Source organism: Vicugna pacos, chromosome 8 (genome assembly GCF_048564905.1).
Source record: "Vicugna pacos chromosome 8, VicPac4, whole genome shotgun sequence".
Taxonomy (NCBI): Eukaryota; Metazoa; Chordata; class Mammalia; order Artiodactyla; family Camelidae; genus Vicugna; species Vicugna pacos.
This window is the reverse complement of record NC_132994.1, coordinates 74,334,521-74,348,380: the sequence shown is the minus strand read 5'-3', so window position 1 is coordinate 74,348,380 and position 13,860 is coordinate 74,334,521. Positions and strand designations below refer to the sequence as shown.

The following is a 13,860-nucleotide window of genomic DNA, read 5'->3' as shown; positions in this document are numbered from 1 at the left end:
CTACCGCTCCATCTCCAACTGGTCTGCTGCTCGCAGGTGACTTTCCTCTGTTCTCTGTGTGCCCCCAGAAACAGGGAAACCACCTCCTCTGGTTGAACTTGGGGTAGAGAGGAGAGTCAGAAAATGCAGCTATTCTTATTTCTATGCTAATAAAACAATGTATTTAAAAAAAAATCTCCAGGGAACATTGTGCTCTCTATATAGTTATTTTGGTTTCCTGCAAAATTATTTTCTTATTACAAAGAGCTCACCATTGCCTTGTAGGAGGCACCACAGTGTCTGGGGATTTTCCAAATATATATGGCTTTGCTGGAGTAGAAATTGGTAATTATTCAAATGCTGTTTCTTTGAAATAAAAGGCCAACAACAGGTATAAGAAACTATCCTAGGTGTTCTACCAAAACCATGGTTAGTCCTTACAGCATTCCGGCAGGTAGGCGTAATCTCCACTTCGCAGCAGAGGAAACCTGAGGCTCAGAGAGGGTAAATAACTTGCCCAGGGCAGCACAGCTACAAAGTGACAGAGCTGGGAAAGGAAACCCGACGTTTTAATTCCACCACGGAGTTGGGGCTCTTGGCTCAGCGGGGGGTCTTCTCGCTCCGACACCCCAGGCAGCTTTGTCAAGCAGGACGGAGAGCCAGAGGCTTGCTTCTGAATACTAACAGGGTCGTGCAGGAGATTCTGGTGGGGACATTGAAAGGCTCTGTCTTTCTACCTGATAGTGTCATGGGCTTCGGTGTCACTTGGAACATGTCACCCATGCCCAGATGACAGCTGATGGGTACAACTGAACATCACAGTTTGGAGGAAAACCTGTCTTAACCTGTCTGTGTCTGCTTCGAGCCATGCCTTTTCAACGTCTTATACATGAAAGCCGGTTTGTCTTACCTGGCTACGCCTCTCCGTTTATCCCTAAAAATGCTCACAGGAAGTCGGTGGTGATGACTTCGATGCTGGATTTCATACGCTGAGCCCATGGTCCAGGATGATGGATAATGAACTAGTTTTCAAATTCCAAATTTGGTGTTTGCCTTTGGAAACTTGGGTCTTAAATTATTAGAGACAACATGAACTTGAGGCCAATACTCGGTGCCCAGGGGGACACAGTTCATTTCTTTACTTTTGTGTGGAAACTGCATTTTGCTACAGAATGACACCCCTTAGGCGATGCATTTCCGGGCTATTACAGCCTTGCTCAGGTGTGCGAAGTCAGTGGTCCGTCCTCAGGAAGCACTCTGGGCGAGCCCGATGAGCCGGGGTCAGGGCTGGTTACCTCACACGCAGTCTTCTCTTCAGGAACCTTTCTTCTTTCTCATTTGAAAGAAAAAGCATGTGTCTTTTGTCTTTTTTTTCTGGTCTCAATAAATTCCAAAACAGTGCCATCAGACCCACAGACAGGGACTATGAGAATCTACACGACCCACCCGCTGGGAGGAGGGAAAGGAAAGGAGAATCGCCAAGGAGAAGGATTTGATTTGTTCCAAGGGGTCATCATTCAGACACAGAGAAGTCATTTTCAAAAATGATTCAAAGCCCGGAACAAACTGCTGGATAGCATGTTGTCAGTAACACTGGGGGCCTGAGATGCAGTTCGTCAGACATAGAGGGACAAGGATGCCAACTAGCTTTGGAAAGAAATCGCTTTTGCCATATTACCCTTCGCACCTTCCCCTCCCCCTCCTCCCAGCCCCGCCCCACATAAGCTGAGAGCCCCCCGGCCCCGACCGCCGGTGGGCTAGAAGCATCAAATATGTTTATAGCTGAGGCTCCTAGCAGGCTGCAAAACTATCCTCCTGTAACCGGAATATAGATTCCACAGTTTTATTGAATGTCAAAGCACATTGTTCTGCGCAGCTGCTCACAGAGGTGCCCTGAACTGGCGTTCCTCGTCCGTGACAAACACCTATTACGCGGTCAGCATAAACTCTTCCCTCCCGGCCTCTGACATCACCCTTGGGGCAGCCAGACACAATTGCTGAATTGCGTATGAAAATTATAGTTTTATTGTGTATACAACTGAAGGTTGAACTCAGACTCCTGCTTCTTTCCGAGCTGTATAAAGAAGCGATTCTTCTCTGAGAACAAATAAGCACAGTACACTATTGTAATCTAAGCAACAGGCACTATTTATGTATTGGAAAGCCTCGCTCTCAACAGGGCTAACAGTCCAATGGCCCAGGAGCCACCATTTTAGCAGCTGCAGAAAAGTAAGCAGTAGAAGTCACAGACAATGAGATGCTAACGGCAGCACAGACGGCTGAGCCGAAGACTGAGAAGCCTCCCCTGAGCCCCAGCCGCTCCCGCCGCTAGTTCAGCAAGCACGACTCGTAGGTGGGGACCATGTACTTGATGTTGATGAAGGCGTCCTCTCCCCCGTAGCGCTCCAAGACCGCCAGCGTCTCCTGGATCAGGTCACCGACATTCTCCCTCTTCTGCTGGCTGTAGTCGATGCCGTCTCCGGAGTTGACTGGTTCGTGCAAACACACAGAGAGGCCCATTATTGCTCTGCAGGTGCCCCAAAAGTCCCACACGTTAGTCTAGGCATTTTTCTCTGAATGCTTGCCGGAGATGCAAGCATTGGACATTTTTACATGACCCCGCAGCGTTTTAGGAGTGGTGACCAATATACAAAAAATACAAAATCCCAGATTGGAGCTGATGAGAATTTACCCAAACTGAAGAAATCATAGAGTAAATGAAAGTGATCATGGTTATGATGCAGCTCACAAGTCAGGGAATCTGTCTCAAATCTGCGGATTATTTCTAGAGTTTTCTATTGGACCTCCTTCTTCAAAATCCCAACACAGCACGGTCAGGAGGAGCCATCCGCTGCAGGCTAGGGGGCTGGCCCTATGAGATCTGACATGGGCAGACTTTGGAGGGAGAGGCTCAGTCCATCCCCGGGTCTTTGCTGCCTCTGTACGTGGGCATCACTGATCCCAGTGGTAGGCCATCCGAGAGTCTCCCCATCACTCTGGATGCGGCTGGGTGAGGGGGAACCGCCTTTCCGCTGTGGCTGTCCTGACCCCTCACTGAGTGTTCGGATGACAGTCATCAGTTATGGTATCACAGGGATTTTTGCCGCCACTAGTTTTGGAGTCTGTCAAAGTCTAGGCAGGCGGTCAGCCCAGGGAGGACCTGGAGGACCCAGCCAAGGCCTCGCCTCCTGGAGCCTTGAAGCGACCGCAGCGACGCCATTTAGGCTCCGAGGGCAGGGACTCCGGGGCTTGGCCTTTGGCGGCCCGGGGTGGGGAACCAAGGTCTGGGACGCCTCACTCCACACAGCGCCCTGGGTCTCAAACCGCTTGGATAAGAAATTGCTGACTGCCTTCCACCGGTGAAACCGCCCAAGTGAGTGGGGGTCTGACCAAAACAGGAGACCCTTTGCCTCAACCCAGACTATTAAAATGTCACTACTTTTTTCTCTAATCATGGATAGTACGTGCAAGTTGCATTTCTCTCACAGATTTCCTCAACACCATTTATTCTCCCAGCAAGCTAGTCATCTTTGTGCCTCTGCTGACGTCACCCTACCTTCTTTCGGATGAAAGGAAAGAACCACAGGGTGGGCGGAGAGGCCCAGGAGGGAGAGGGTGAGCGCTCAGGCTGTGGGATGCCGTGGGGCAAGCGGCTGCCCCTTGAAAATGTACACGTGACCAGATTAAAGTATTGATGCTATTCAGATTTCACATATAGCTCCAAAATGCTTATCTTGCCCAAATGTGAACATAATACAGGGGAAAAATGGTATTTCAATCCTTTTTCCCCCAGTTATTTTGGGCATTTTTGAAAAGATGGAGTAATGGCTCAGACCAGTAATAAAGGTAACAATTACAGTCCCACACAGCATAGATAAGCTGTTCTTTTGCTTGATTTTTCTGGAAACTTATTAGAGAAATAGCACTGTCTTCTATAACATAGAGAAAATACATTGCTCTCTTGATTAGCTTCTTTTGGTGGAGTTGAAGGCAGGCAGAAATATTTCTAATTTTCAAAAAGAGAAAGATTATGAGTCACACAGCTACAGTGTGTATCAATTTTTCCTTAACAAATGAACTTAAAATGGTTTGCAAAGCGATTGTAATTAGGTGGGTTTTTCTCTTCCTCATGGTGGAAGCCGTCCTGCTCTCACGTGATAAGCTGGATTAAAGTTAAAGCTTGATTTACAAGGTAGTTGATCATCCAAAATATTCATATGTGATTGTTGTCCAGAACAAGCAAGAGATGAAATGTTTCAACAAAAGGGTTCTCGCTCGATTGTTTTTCAACAACAGGTAAACTTAAAAAAAAAAAAAACCAAATCATGTAGACAAATACACACTTACACAGGTTCTTGGTTCTTTTTTCTTTGTCAAAGCTCTGCAGCATGGTCTGAGCAGAGAGGGCAGTCCAGATTGCCACCAGGGAGGACAACGGGGTGTCACTCTATGTGGGGCACTTTCCAGCAGGACATGGTTTTGGCTTGAATCAAGAGAGAAGGAGAGAGCTTGTGTGTGTGTATGTGTGTGTGTGTGTGTGTGTGTGGAGGGGGGAGGAGGGGTGATACGGGTGACAGGTGTGAAGAAAAAATGTTATGAAAGAGAGTCCAGAGGAGGGGAGGGACCAAGGCAACATGCTGAGAAGGGCCAGCAGGGACAGGGACAGATAACATGTGTGACAAGGGAGATCTGGAAGGAAGGTGCGTGTCAGGAGCAACTACAGCTTCCTGGGATTCCAATCGGGGCAGCAGAGAAAGGCCAGCAGGTGTCTCTGGCTCAGTGTTGAGGGCTTCTTCCCTCAGATGATAGTCCTGATAAAGTCCTCCTGGTCACGAAAGAGGTGGACACAGGGAGAAGGTGGTAGGACCAGTGTAGGCACAGCCCAGCCAAGCCTGTGGGACAAACCCCCTGGGGACACATGGGAAACGTAGTTGGTGATGGTGTTGAGCTGTGACAGCCTTGATCCGGGTCCTTATGGACAAAGATGAGTAAATTAATCACTAATAAATGGTGCCTTTTGTTGGCATATTAGTCAAAAGGTCAAGAACTGAATAGATCACGGGACAGACATATTTTCCTGATGGAGGCAGAGGGGGTTGGAAAGTCTGCACACAATGGAAAGCTTAACACACCCTGCTTTTTCCACTGCCTTCCAGAATGCTGTAATGACAAGCCACATTTTATTTCAATAATAACCTATTCTTACTTTTTAAAAAAATATTTGACTGTAGGAGTAAGGAAACTATGCAGCTTTCCCCCTCGACAGTGTATAAACCAAATGATAAAAAGAACAGAACAGAATAAAAGTTGCTTATTCAAAAGCGAGTTGGAGTTGGAATATTTTGTGGTTGCAGAATGTGTATCACTGGAGTAGAACAAAGACCACAAAGGATCACCTCCCTTATCTGAGCGTTGTCGTGACGGGCACAGTTTTGTGCCAAGCCACGTTGAGAGGCAGGTGAGCAGTGTGGTCTCCATTTCAAAACTGCTATATTGTCAGTTTCTTTAAGAATCTGAGCTTAAGGTGATTAGCTTGAGCCCCCATTTTAAATACGTATGACACTGTTGGAAAATACACTTGTGAGAATAGGGCGCTTAAAAAAAAAAAACACCACCCAGATGGTGATGTACAATGGTCAGTTCTGATTAGGAAGATGGCATTTCAATTCAGGAAGCCAGGAGTCTCTTTAACGTCCAGGAGCTAGAAAGATACATGGGTGATGGAGAAGGCACGTTTTATTTATAACCAAACAAATAGGACTGTAATGACGGTTTAAACCAGACTTCGCATTTCTGAAGGGATGATATGCACATGGGCCAGAACAAGGGCTCTCCCTTCTCTTCCCAGAGATCCTTGAGTGCAGGAGGCAACCAACCAGTGCTTGAAAGTTGTTCTTGGTTAGGGGTTATTTCAAGTACAGTTACTGTTCTGCACGTTGAAGTGGTTTTCATTATGCAGGCAGTATGTTTACGCATGTGCATACTCCTTTCCTATCTAACCCCCGTCAAACAGTCCTAAGCTGCATTCTTTCCCTTTCTAGATGCCATTTTGGTCAGCACTGGGGACACGTATATATCCCAGTCTGGTGTCTGTCACTGGCAGCGTTTCAGCTCATCATAGTGAAGTGACCATCGTGACACTAGTCACCCAGGGCCCCCGCAAAGGAGGCTGCATCAGATGCGCATACATTTCACATAGCTACACATCTGCAGTGCAGTGGACGTGGGCCAGCAGCAGATGCCTATCATGCAGAATTTTGATTTTTGCATTTTTGCAATTTCTAGACTGTGGAGAAGCTTTATTTTTTTCCTTTCTTTAGTTACTATTATTACAGGAAAAAGGAAAAAAACCAAAAGCAAAGTGGAATAAAGGACACTTTTGGTGACGAGGGCATGGTCTTCCAGAGTTATTGCTGAGGGTGGCACCGACGGCATCATGTGGCTGTGTTGAAGGGTGATGTCTTTGTAGGCTGAGCACAGCGCCAGGTACTTCAGGGGAATGCGATACAGGGACAAAAGGCCCTTGCCTTCGGGGAGCTTATCACCTGCGGGAGCCTAGCTGGCCGCCGTCCCTCCGGGGTGCAGTGACCACGCCTGCCTGCCGGGAGAGCCAGTGCAGGAGGCCTCGCCCCTGCTGCTAGGGCTGCCCCTGGAAACTGCCCTGAAGGAACTCGGTCTGTGTTTCAGTCAGACGCTCAAGCCCTCGTATCTTAGCACAGGAAGAGCAGCGGGAGAACGGGTGTTCAGCCATGGGAAGCTTAAGGAGCCTACATTCAAATTTGGATCTTTTTTAATTCCAATGTTTTTGATAAATACTCTTAAATGTTAAATGTATAGATGCTGTTACATGAACAGTAATAAACAAAGAAGTTACTGGGACATGAAAGCATTATTTCAGGCATCGGAAATGTAAAACACGTCATTGCTGAGCGCGGGTTGCTCAGCCAGCACACTGGAAGAATTATTCAGCGGGCACCGAGGGATGAAATAATTGATAACATCTACCTATACTTCCGATCGAGGCTAAGACGATCAGGAGGCACGATGTGGGGAGAAAGAGTGTTTCCGCTGGCTTTGTGGCTCCCAGCTGGACCACACCGCGGAGGGGCGGGGGTTTGCCGGAAGGAAGGCGCCCCGCCGGCCTCCACCTGTCGTCCTGACTTGGTGACTTGGGTGCCTTTCAGAACGAAAGAACCAAACATTCTTAAAGGAAAAATGAGCTTGGGAAACTCAATGACAAGCCACCTGAGTGAATCAGGAAACGATCAGGGATGACTCAAGTGACGCCCAGACTACCGTAACCAGCCTTCCTTCACGTGAAATACTGCCTGAAATTTTGGAAGCTCTGAATTTGTGACGTAGCTCGTCGTGCTCAGTAACCACAATGGCTCACGTCACCTCTAAAGTGTGCAGAGGCCCTTTAAACAACTGGGGAAAGAGCAGCTATTGCAACAAACACGAGGACAGCCTGGCGGCCCAGCATTCACCGCAGCCTGTGGCAGCACCTGGCAGTGAGCTGGGCAGAGCGGCTCCCTCATCGCACCCAGGGCCTAACGGCAGCTGTAAAACCAAGGCTGTGAGATAAATCGCTGCTGACGCGTCACGGTTTGGCTGCACCCTCCTTTGGTCTACCGCTTCCTTCTCTGGCCATTTGTGTGTGGGCTCTGATGTGCTGTCAAGTGTGGGCACTTTGCATACACGGTATTTGAACGTGAATCCAGGCCAAGTCCAGCCCGAAGCTTTTCTCAGCATGAGAGCATCCATCAATATAAAGCGACTTGCAGAGAACACACCTGTCCAGCAGCTCCCCAGGTGAGCTGCTGGCGAGCTCGGCTTGGAGCAAGGACTCTGGTCCTTCGGTGTGTACCCAGCCAGGTGGGGGCAATCCCCCTTAAGCAATGCTGAGTGGAATTGAAAAAAACACTAACAGAAGAAACTAAATCATTTCTTTCCGGATCAGAAAAGGCATTTTTTTGGTTCCTCAAATGCTGAACTGAAACACTTCAAAAGATTTAAAGCTGAACTGAAAGAAGTTTTACCTGTCAAGACCTGTCACCTGGGAAGTCACCGGTCACAGCAGTGTTCCCTGCCTGGGTTTCAGTGATGTCATCTACTGGGGAAAGAAAGAAAGCCCTGGGGGCCTGCATTTAGGTCCTGGTAGGGGTGTGTATATGGAATCTACTGCAAACGTTATTGTTAAAAGGTGTTTCTTATCACATTAAATCATCACAGATTTTCTGTTGGATGATTCTGAACAATTTTTCCCTTTGAGTTTAGTGGATTTAGCAGCTATAAGATGGAGATGATCCCCAAACAGTAATTCCCTGTCCTGCTAACAGGGCATTTAAGCAGACATGTTAGTTTTAGTGGAACAAAACTAACATTTTCCAAAAGACATTTATAAAAAAAATGACTCTTATCATTAGAAAAAAATTCATTAAAAAGATAATTCATAATATATACAGTTGCTTTGAGTTTTTTTTTTTTTCTCTTTTTAATCTGAGTCAAGAAAGGGAGAAAAGACACATGGATGTATTTTGTCTTTTAAGGAATTTTTCAGTTTAAGACCTACATTAAATTGTCAACATTTGTTTTGCCAGAAATATCTGTTTATTTGGGGTTAGCTTGGGCTCAATTTACTTTATAGAAATAGCACTACCTGTTTTGGAATAAAGGGGCTTTGGTCCCATAAAGTTTGGAAAATTACAGTGGAAACAATTGTGAATTCCAGTCGGACTCTTTCTGGAGATGAGGGAAGGGAGGGGTGGGGACGAGGGGGAGACAAGCTAGGACAAAATTCATTTTCTACACTGAATAAGAGAAGAAGCCTTTTGGGGAGATGTTTTGAGCTGATCTGCTTTTAGAATCCCAAAGAAACGCTTTTTTTCACTTTCTTCTTTCAGCTTTGCTACGTTACTTTGAGGAGACTCATTATTGTTCCTTAACGATAACGTGTCTCCTCGTTCAGAATTCTGCGTGGGTCCCTGCCTGGCCCAGGCTCAGTCACGGCCTCCGTGGCTGGCTTCATGTTTTCTTGGAAAGTGGTGGTTCTCCTCATACCCTTAAGTCTGACTGTACAATGGCTATTTCCAGAGTGTTGGCTCATGGCGGGTGTGAATCGAAGTTGCAATGGTTTTGCAACCAAAAACTTATAATAACCAGAGCATATGTCATGCCAGAGATGCCCAAGGGCTTGAACACTCCAAGTCTCCTCAGATCTTGTTGGCATTAATGAATTCACAAGATTTCTTTCCTCTGAAGATAAAAGCTTTCAAGCAAGACCTCAATTCCCAACTAGATGTCTGTCTCTCTCCGTCTCCTTTTGACACTGGAGCTGGGTGACCAAAGCAAGAGGTCTCTGAGCCATCACAGTTTTGAAAGCTCAAAGAAAGGTTTTCATCTCTCAATGAGGGCAGTGATCACCTAAGAAACTGAACAGATCATGGATCTTGGCCCAATTGTCAATTAAATATTTAAATGTTCCTCCAGATAGACAATGAAGATTTCTAAACAATTACCATTTTCCAACTGCAAAGTGGATTTGTTCTGTAGGAAATTAACAATGGTGACATTGGAGTGTTGCAATATAGTGGGGAAAACATTGACTTTCAAAGGCAAATAACTTGGCAATATACTTTTTCAAACCTCAGTATCTGCAATGTTCGATAACTCACTAGATAGTTAACTACGGACAAGTTATCTAATTTCTCTGAATCTCAGTTACTGTCCTTGTATAAAGAAGGGACTGAACTTTGATTCCTACCCAACTTAACATTACCTTATATAATATCACAACACAACTTTGGGACAAGATTTGGAAACGATGGTTAGTCAATGGATGTGTTCTGTTTCAGCTGAAAAGATAATTGCAAAGCAACTGTATAATTCTTCAAAGTAAGCCACAAATCTCATAAGCATCAAATTCAGCCTTCAAATCAAGTTCTAAAAAAACCCGGAAGGACCAATGTTCATATAGTTAGTTCTAGTTTAGAAAGAGAACACTGTCAAAATCTCTAATTGTTGACGCGCTACTAAAATTATTCTATTCTGCTACTTCAATAAGTCTATATAGATTTTAATTTATTAGAATAAAGACCAAATATATGGGTTGATTTTTTTTATATCCAGTTGACAATAATTTGCCTAGAAAAAGGCAAGTTAGGTTTATCTCTGATTACTGACTATTTTGAATTGGAAGTTATACTGAGAGAAATAGGTGGGTTCACCAGTTTATCCGTCTACAAGATAATCACGACAGTAGGTTTGGCGGCCACGGAATCAAGCTGAATTCAAAGTTGTGAGGCGGAAGCGTATCCCTTTTCTTGTTGGCCAACATGGCTCAATGAACAGACGGTGTCTAAAAGAAGCAGAGCCTTCAAGTCCAGCTCTCGTTCTAAATCTATTCCCTGCTGGCTTATCTCCTGGTGGAGTAATAATAACAATCATGATACCAGCATCGTGCCATTTAAAACTAAGAATAGCCCTATGAGCTGGATACTATTACTGTCGCAGCACAGAGGAGCAAACTGAGCTTCAGGAGCTGAAGTCACTTAGGCGAGTGACATGAGCCGTCCGGGACTCTGGGACGTGCGAAAGAGGAGCTGTGGGAGGCGTGGCGTCTGCTGAAGTACAGCGAGCTGGTGATGGAAGATCCAGACAGAGAGGTCCAAGCATCCTGTGTCAACACGGGCGGGCACACGGCAGCAGAAACTCTGCCTTCCTAACTGAAACCCAGGGAGAAGGAACACCATCAGGAGAGAGGGTCCCGGTGAATACACATCGAGGGAGAGATTCTACTTCCTGCAAGCAATCAATTCGTATTTCACAGGGCAGCAAGCTGTTCATCTTAGCTTCATTTTGATGATACAGACTATCATGTTATCTTTCCTTCTTTATAAGTCCTTGAAATAATGACATCATTTACCAAAATCAAGGCTGACTGATTTTCAGGACTTTTTTCCCCCCATGTGGTATAGTATGTGAGGACTACAGGAAATTCTAGGATTAACTTCACGGTCCATCCCTCCCCCCTTTATGAGCACTTATGACTTATTTCTCGCTCTGTAGGTATCAGCTGTGCAGCCTTACAGATGAGGAAATCAGAAGGCTTTAACGTGCACAGGACAGAAAAGCAGCCTGAGTGCCACCATCCTGGGTGCCGTTGCTACGTGTGGAAGGTACCCCGGTAAGTCAGAGCAGAGGTGCTGGGAAAACCGGTAACTGCAGAACAGGAGGAAGAGGGCGAGAAGGTAAAAAGCAGGCATCTTGTAGGTATCGGATGGTCTGTGTATATCTTTTAAAAGGGCCAAAGGGAAGTTTATGAATCAACGTTCAAGGATCCCCTGGGCCCATGAAGACCAGGGGAATCTCTAGAGTTCCTTCCAGAAGGTGTATCTTAAGATTCTTGGTTAGTCCTTGGTGGAACCTAATGCTGTGTGGCGGCCTGCAAGTGGCCCCAAGAGGAAAGTGCTGACTCCACCAGTAGTGCGAGCCCTGACTCTGGGCTCAGGAGACCAGCGTCCTCTCTGGATCGTCCTTTCTGTGTTCAGTTTGCCACTGCGTAGTGCCGGTGAGTCCAGGTGATAAACCCAGTTACGCAGCTTCTACCTGGCCCACCCTGGGTTGTAGTAACAGTCGATTTGGTTTCTCAAACTCTCTTCTTCCTAATATGCCCTCAGATTAACTTTCCTAATCACCTTCTCTCCTGATTAAGAACCAACATTCCCATGTTGGCTGATGGATCAAATTCAAGTTCCTGGCCGTCTGGGCCCTCTGCATCTGCTCTTCCTTACGAAGTTAATCTTGAGCTATTTTGCTCCTTCCGAACAAGAGCTTCTGCTCCACTCAGACTAGGATTTCTTTCAAACCCCAGTGTGGGCAGGTTTCATCCACGTCTTTAAAATTTCCCATAGGAATATGCACCCCCCTCCCTCTGGGTAAGTCCAACCGCACCCTTTTCCAAGGCGAGTCTGGGATTTGCTCCCTCTGTGAGGTTGCTCCGCATCATCTGTCCTTCTTTTGAATTCCTGGAATGACTGGTCGGTAAGCTCCACCTCACTTACATATCACTCTAGAACCCTCAGGAAGTGTTTTATGTCACTAGTTTTCCTATATTTTACCGCCTCCTGAAGGACAGGTTCACACCACTTATGTAATAAACCTTGTTCATTGGCATCAACAAATTGAATGTTTGTAAAAGGGATGAATGAATGAATAAATTACTATGTGTGTTTACTGAATCCAGATACAATATAAGCAAATTCAGTTCCAAATAAATTGTATGTTAAATGTCCATAATTTATCTAATTCACATTCTTTACTTACCATTTACAAACCTGTGGGTTCTTATCCATGGAGATAGAATTTACATGGATTCGGAAAGGCCGAGTATAACTATACACAGGGTCCTCCATCCCTTTTCCAAAATCCTCCTTGATTTACTTGGATTACCCTTAAATTTGAGAAAACTTTCTTTTTCCCACAGATTATCCTATTTCATTGAATACCTAAATTTTGTTTAATATCATTCCTTACATAGCTAAATGGTAATTTTCAGTCAGGCAAATAAATGATTTCAATTGGAAAGGAATTATTGCTGCTTTTAGGAGTGATACAAACCTACTGGAAATAATTTTACTGCTTTTCGACTAATGCCGAAAACTTTAAAAAATGGGCCAGAATGACAGCTGCTATCATGGTTTTCCACTTCCAAGAAATATTAATGATACAAACCATTTGTTGTTCTAAATTTTTTTTGGCAATTGAGTTACAAATATGAAAAAAGAAATCTCTGATTTCTAACAAGTTTTCTCGGCAAATGCAGTAAATTATGGGGAGATGTACTTCTCAAATTATCTTTGTTAGAACTTTCATCTTTATAATGAACTCAGAACTCAGAAGCCTGCATGTGTCCTCTGGTGATCGCCATCACAACAAAGTCTGGTTACATCGTTTTAGACGAATAGCTACACAGACGAAGGAAAAGACCTTCCTGGCCCTGATGGACCCTTTGTTCCCCTGCAGAAAATAATTAAATAGATAAACACACTAATGATGCTTCCAGTGAAAAAAACACATCAACCATTTCTGCACATCAAATGATTCCTCGATTATCTGTGATTTATCTCAGCTAAACTCTCTACTCTTTGAAAATTCTAAGATGAATTATTGGGTACAGAATCTAATAGTTTTCTAAGCCATTAGCTGGAAATTTTATTGAGTGAAATTCTTGCTCATCAAATGAGCTCAATTAATGCAAAAATAATATATTTAATGAACAAATCAAAGCAATCTGTTGGGCTGAACTGAGTTAACTGCTGTATAAAAAGCTTCAAGCCTTTTACAACTGTTGCAGTTTAAAATAACCCTGCAACATCTTTCAAAGCTCTGACTATCAACTTTTATCACGTCTACACTAGTTAGTTAAATGTGGCAGGAGACCTCCACTTTGCCACCAGCTGTATTAATGCAGAGCACAGCCTGCAAAATATTCAAGTTCTCCTAACTCCATTTTTACTAGTGTTCTGGGTTTTGCTAAAGTCCAATCAGAAGTTTGGTGGTGTGGTAAGGAAAGGAGAGTTATCTAAATTGTGGGGACAAAATGAAAATGTGGCCATTTAATCTGCCATAGCAGCAAAATTGGGTTTGCACAAGAATTGAAACTAAAGCTTGTCGGAAATGCTGACAGGTGAAACATGCTGAGTTTTGATACTTTTGAGTAAAGACTGTTTATTTGCCTGTGTTGCATTTTTATCTCTGAAAATTCCTCAGTTTAGTGCATACAATCACTTTCCTCTGAACCAGGGTTTGAAGAGTAGGTGAGTCCTGACGAAGCCAACTGGGACCAAACAAGAGCATCCCTAGGGGCCAAGGCCGTGGGCA

At 44.8% G+C, this 13,860-nt stretch overlaps 1 protein-coding gene across 1 annotated transcript in view; it reads right to left on the bottom strand.

The window, feature by feature from the left end:
• Positions 1-1,981: 1,981 nt before the first annotated feature.
• Positions 1,982-13,860, bottom strand: part of PACRG (parkin coregulated) — a 438,725-nt gene continuing 426,846 nt past the window's right edge. The window contains exon 5 of the mRNA XM_015246446.3: positions 1,982-2,468. Within this exon, the coding sequence (XP_015101932.2) occupies positions 2,308-2,468 (161 nt within the window). The 3' untranslated portion in view covers positions 1,982-2,307. The remainder of the gene's footprint in view (positions 2,469-13,860) is intronic.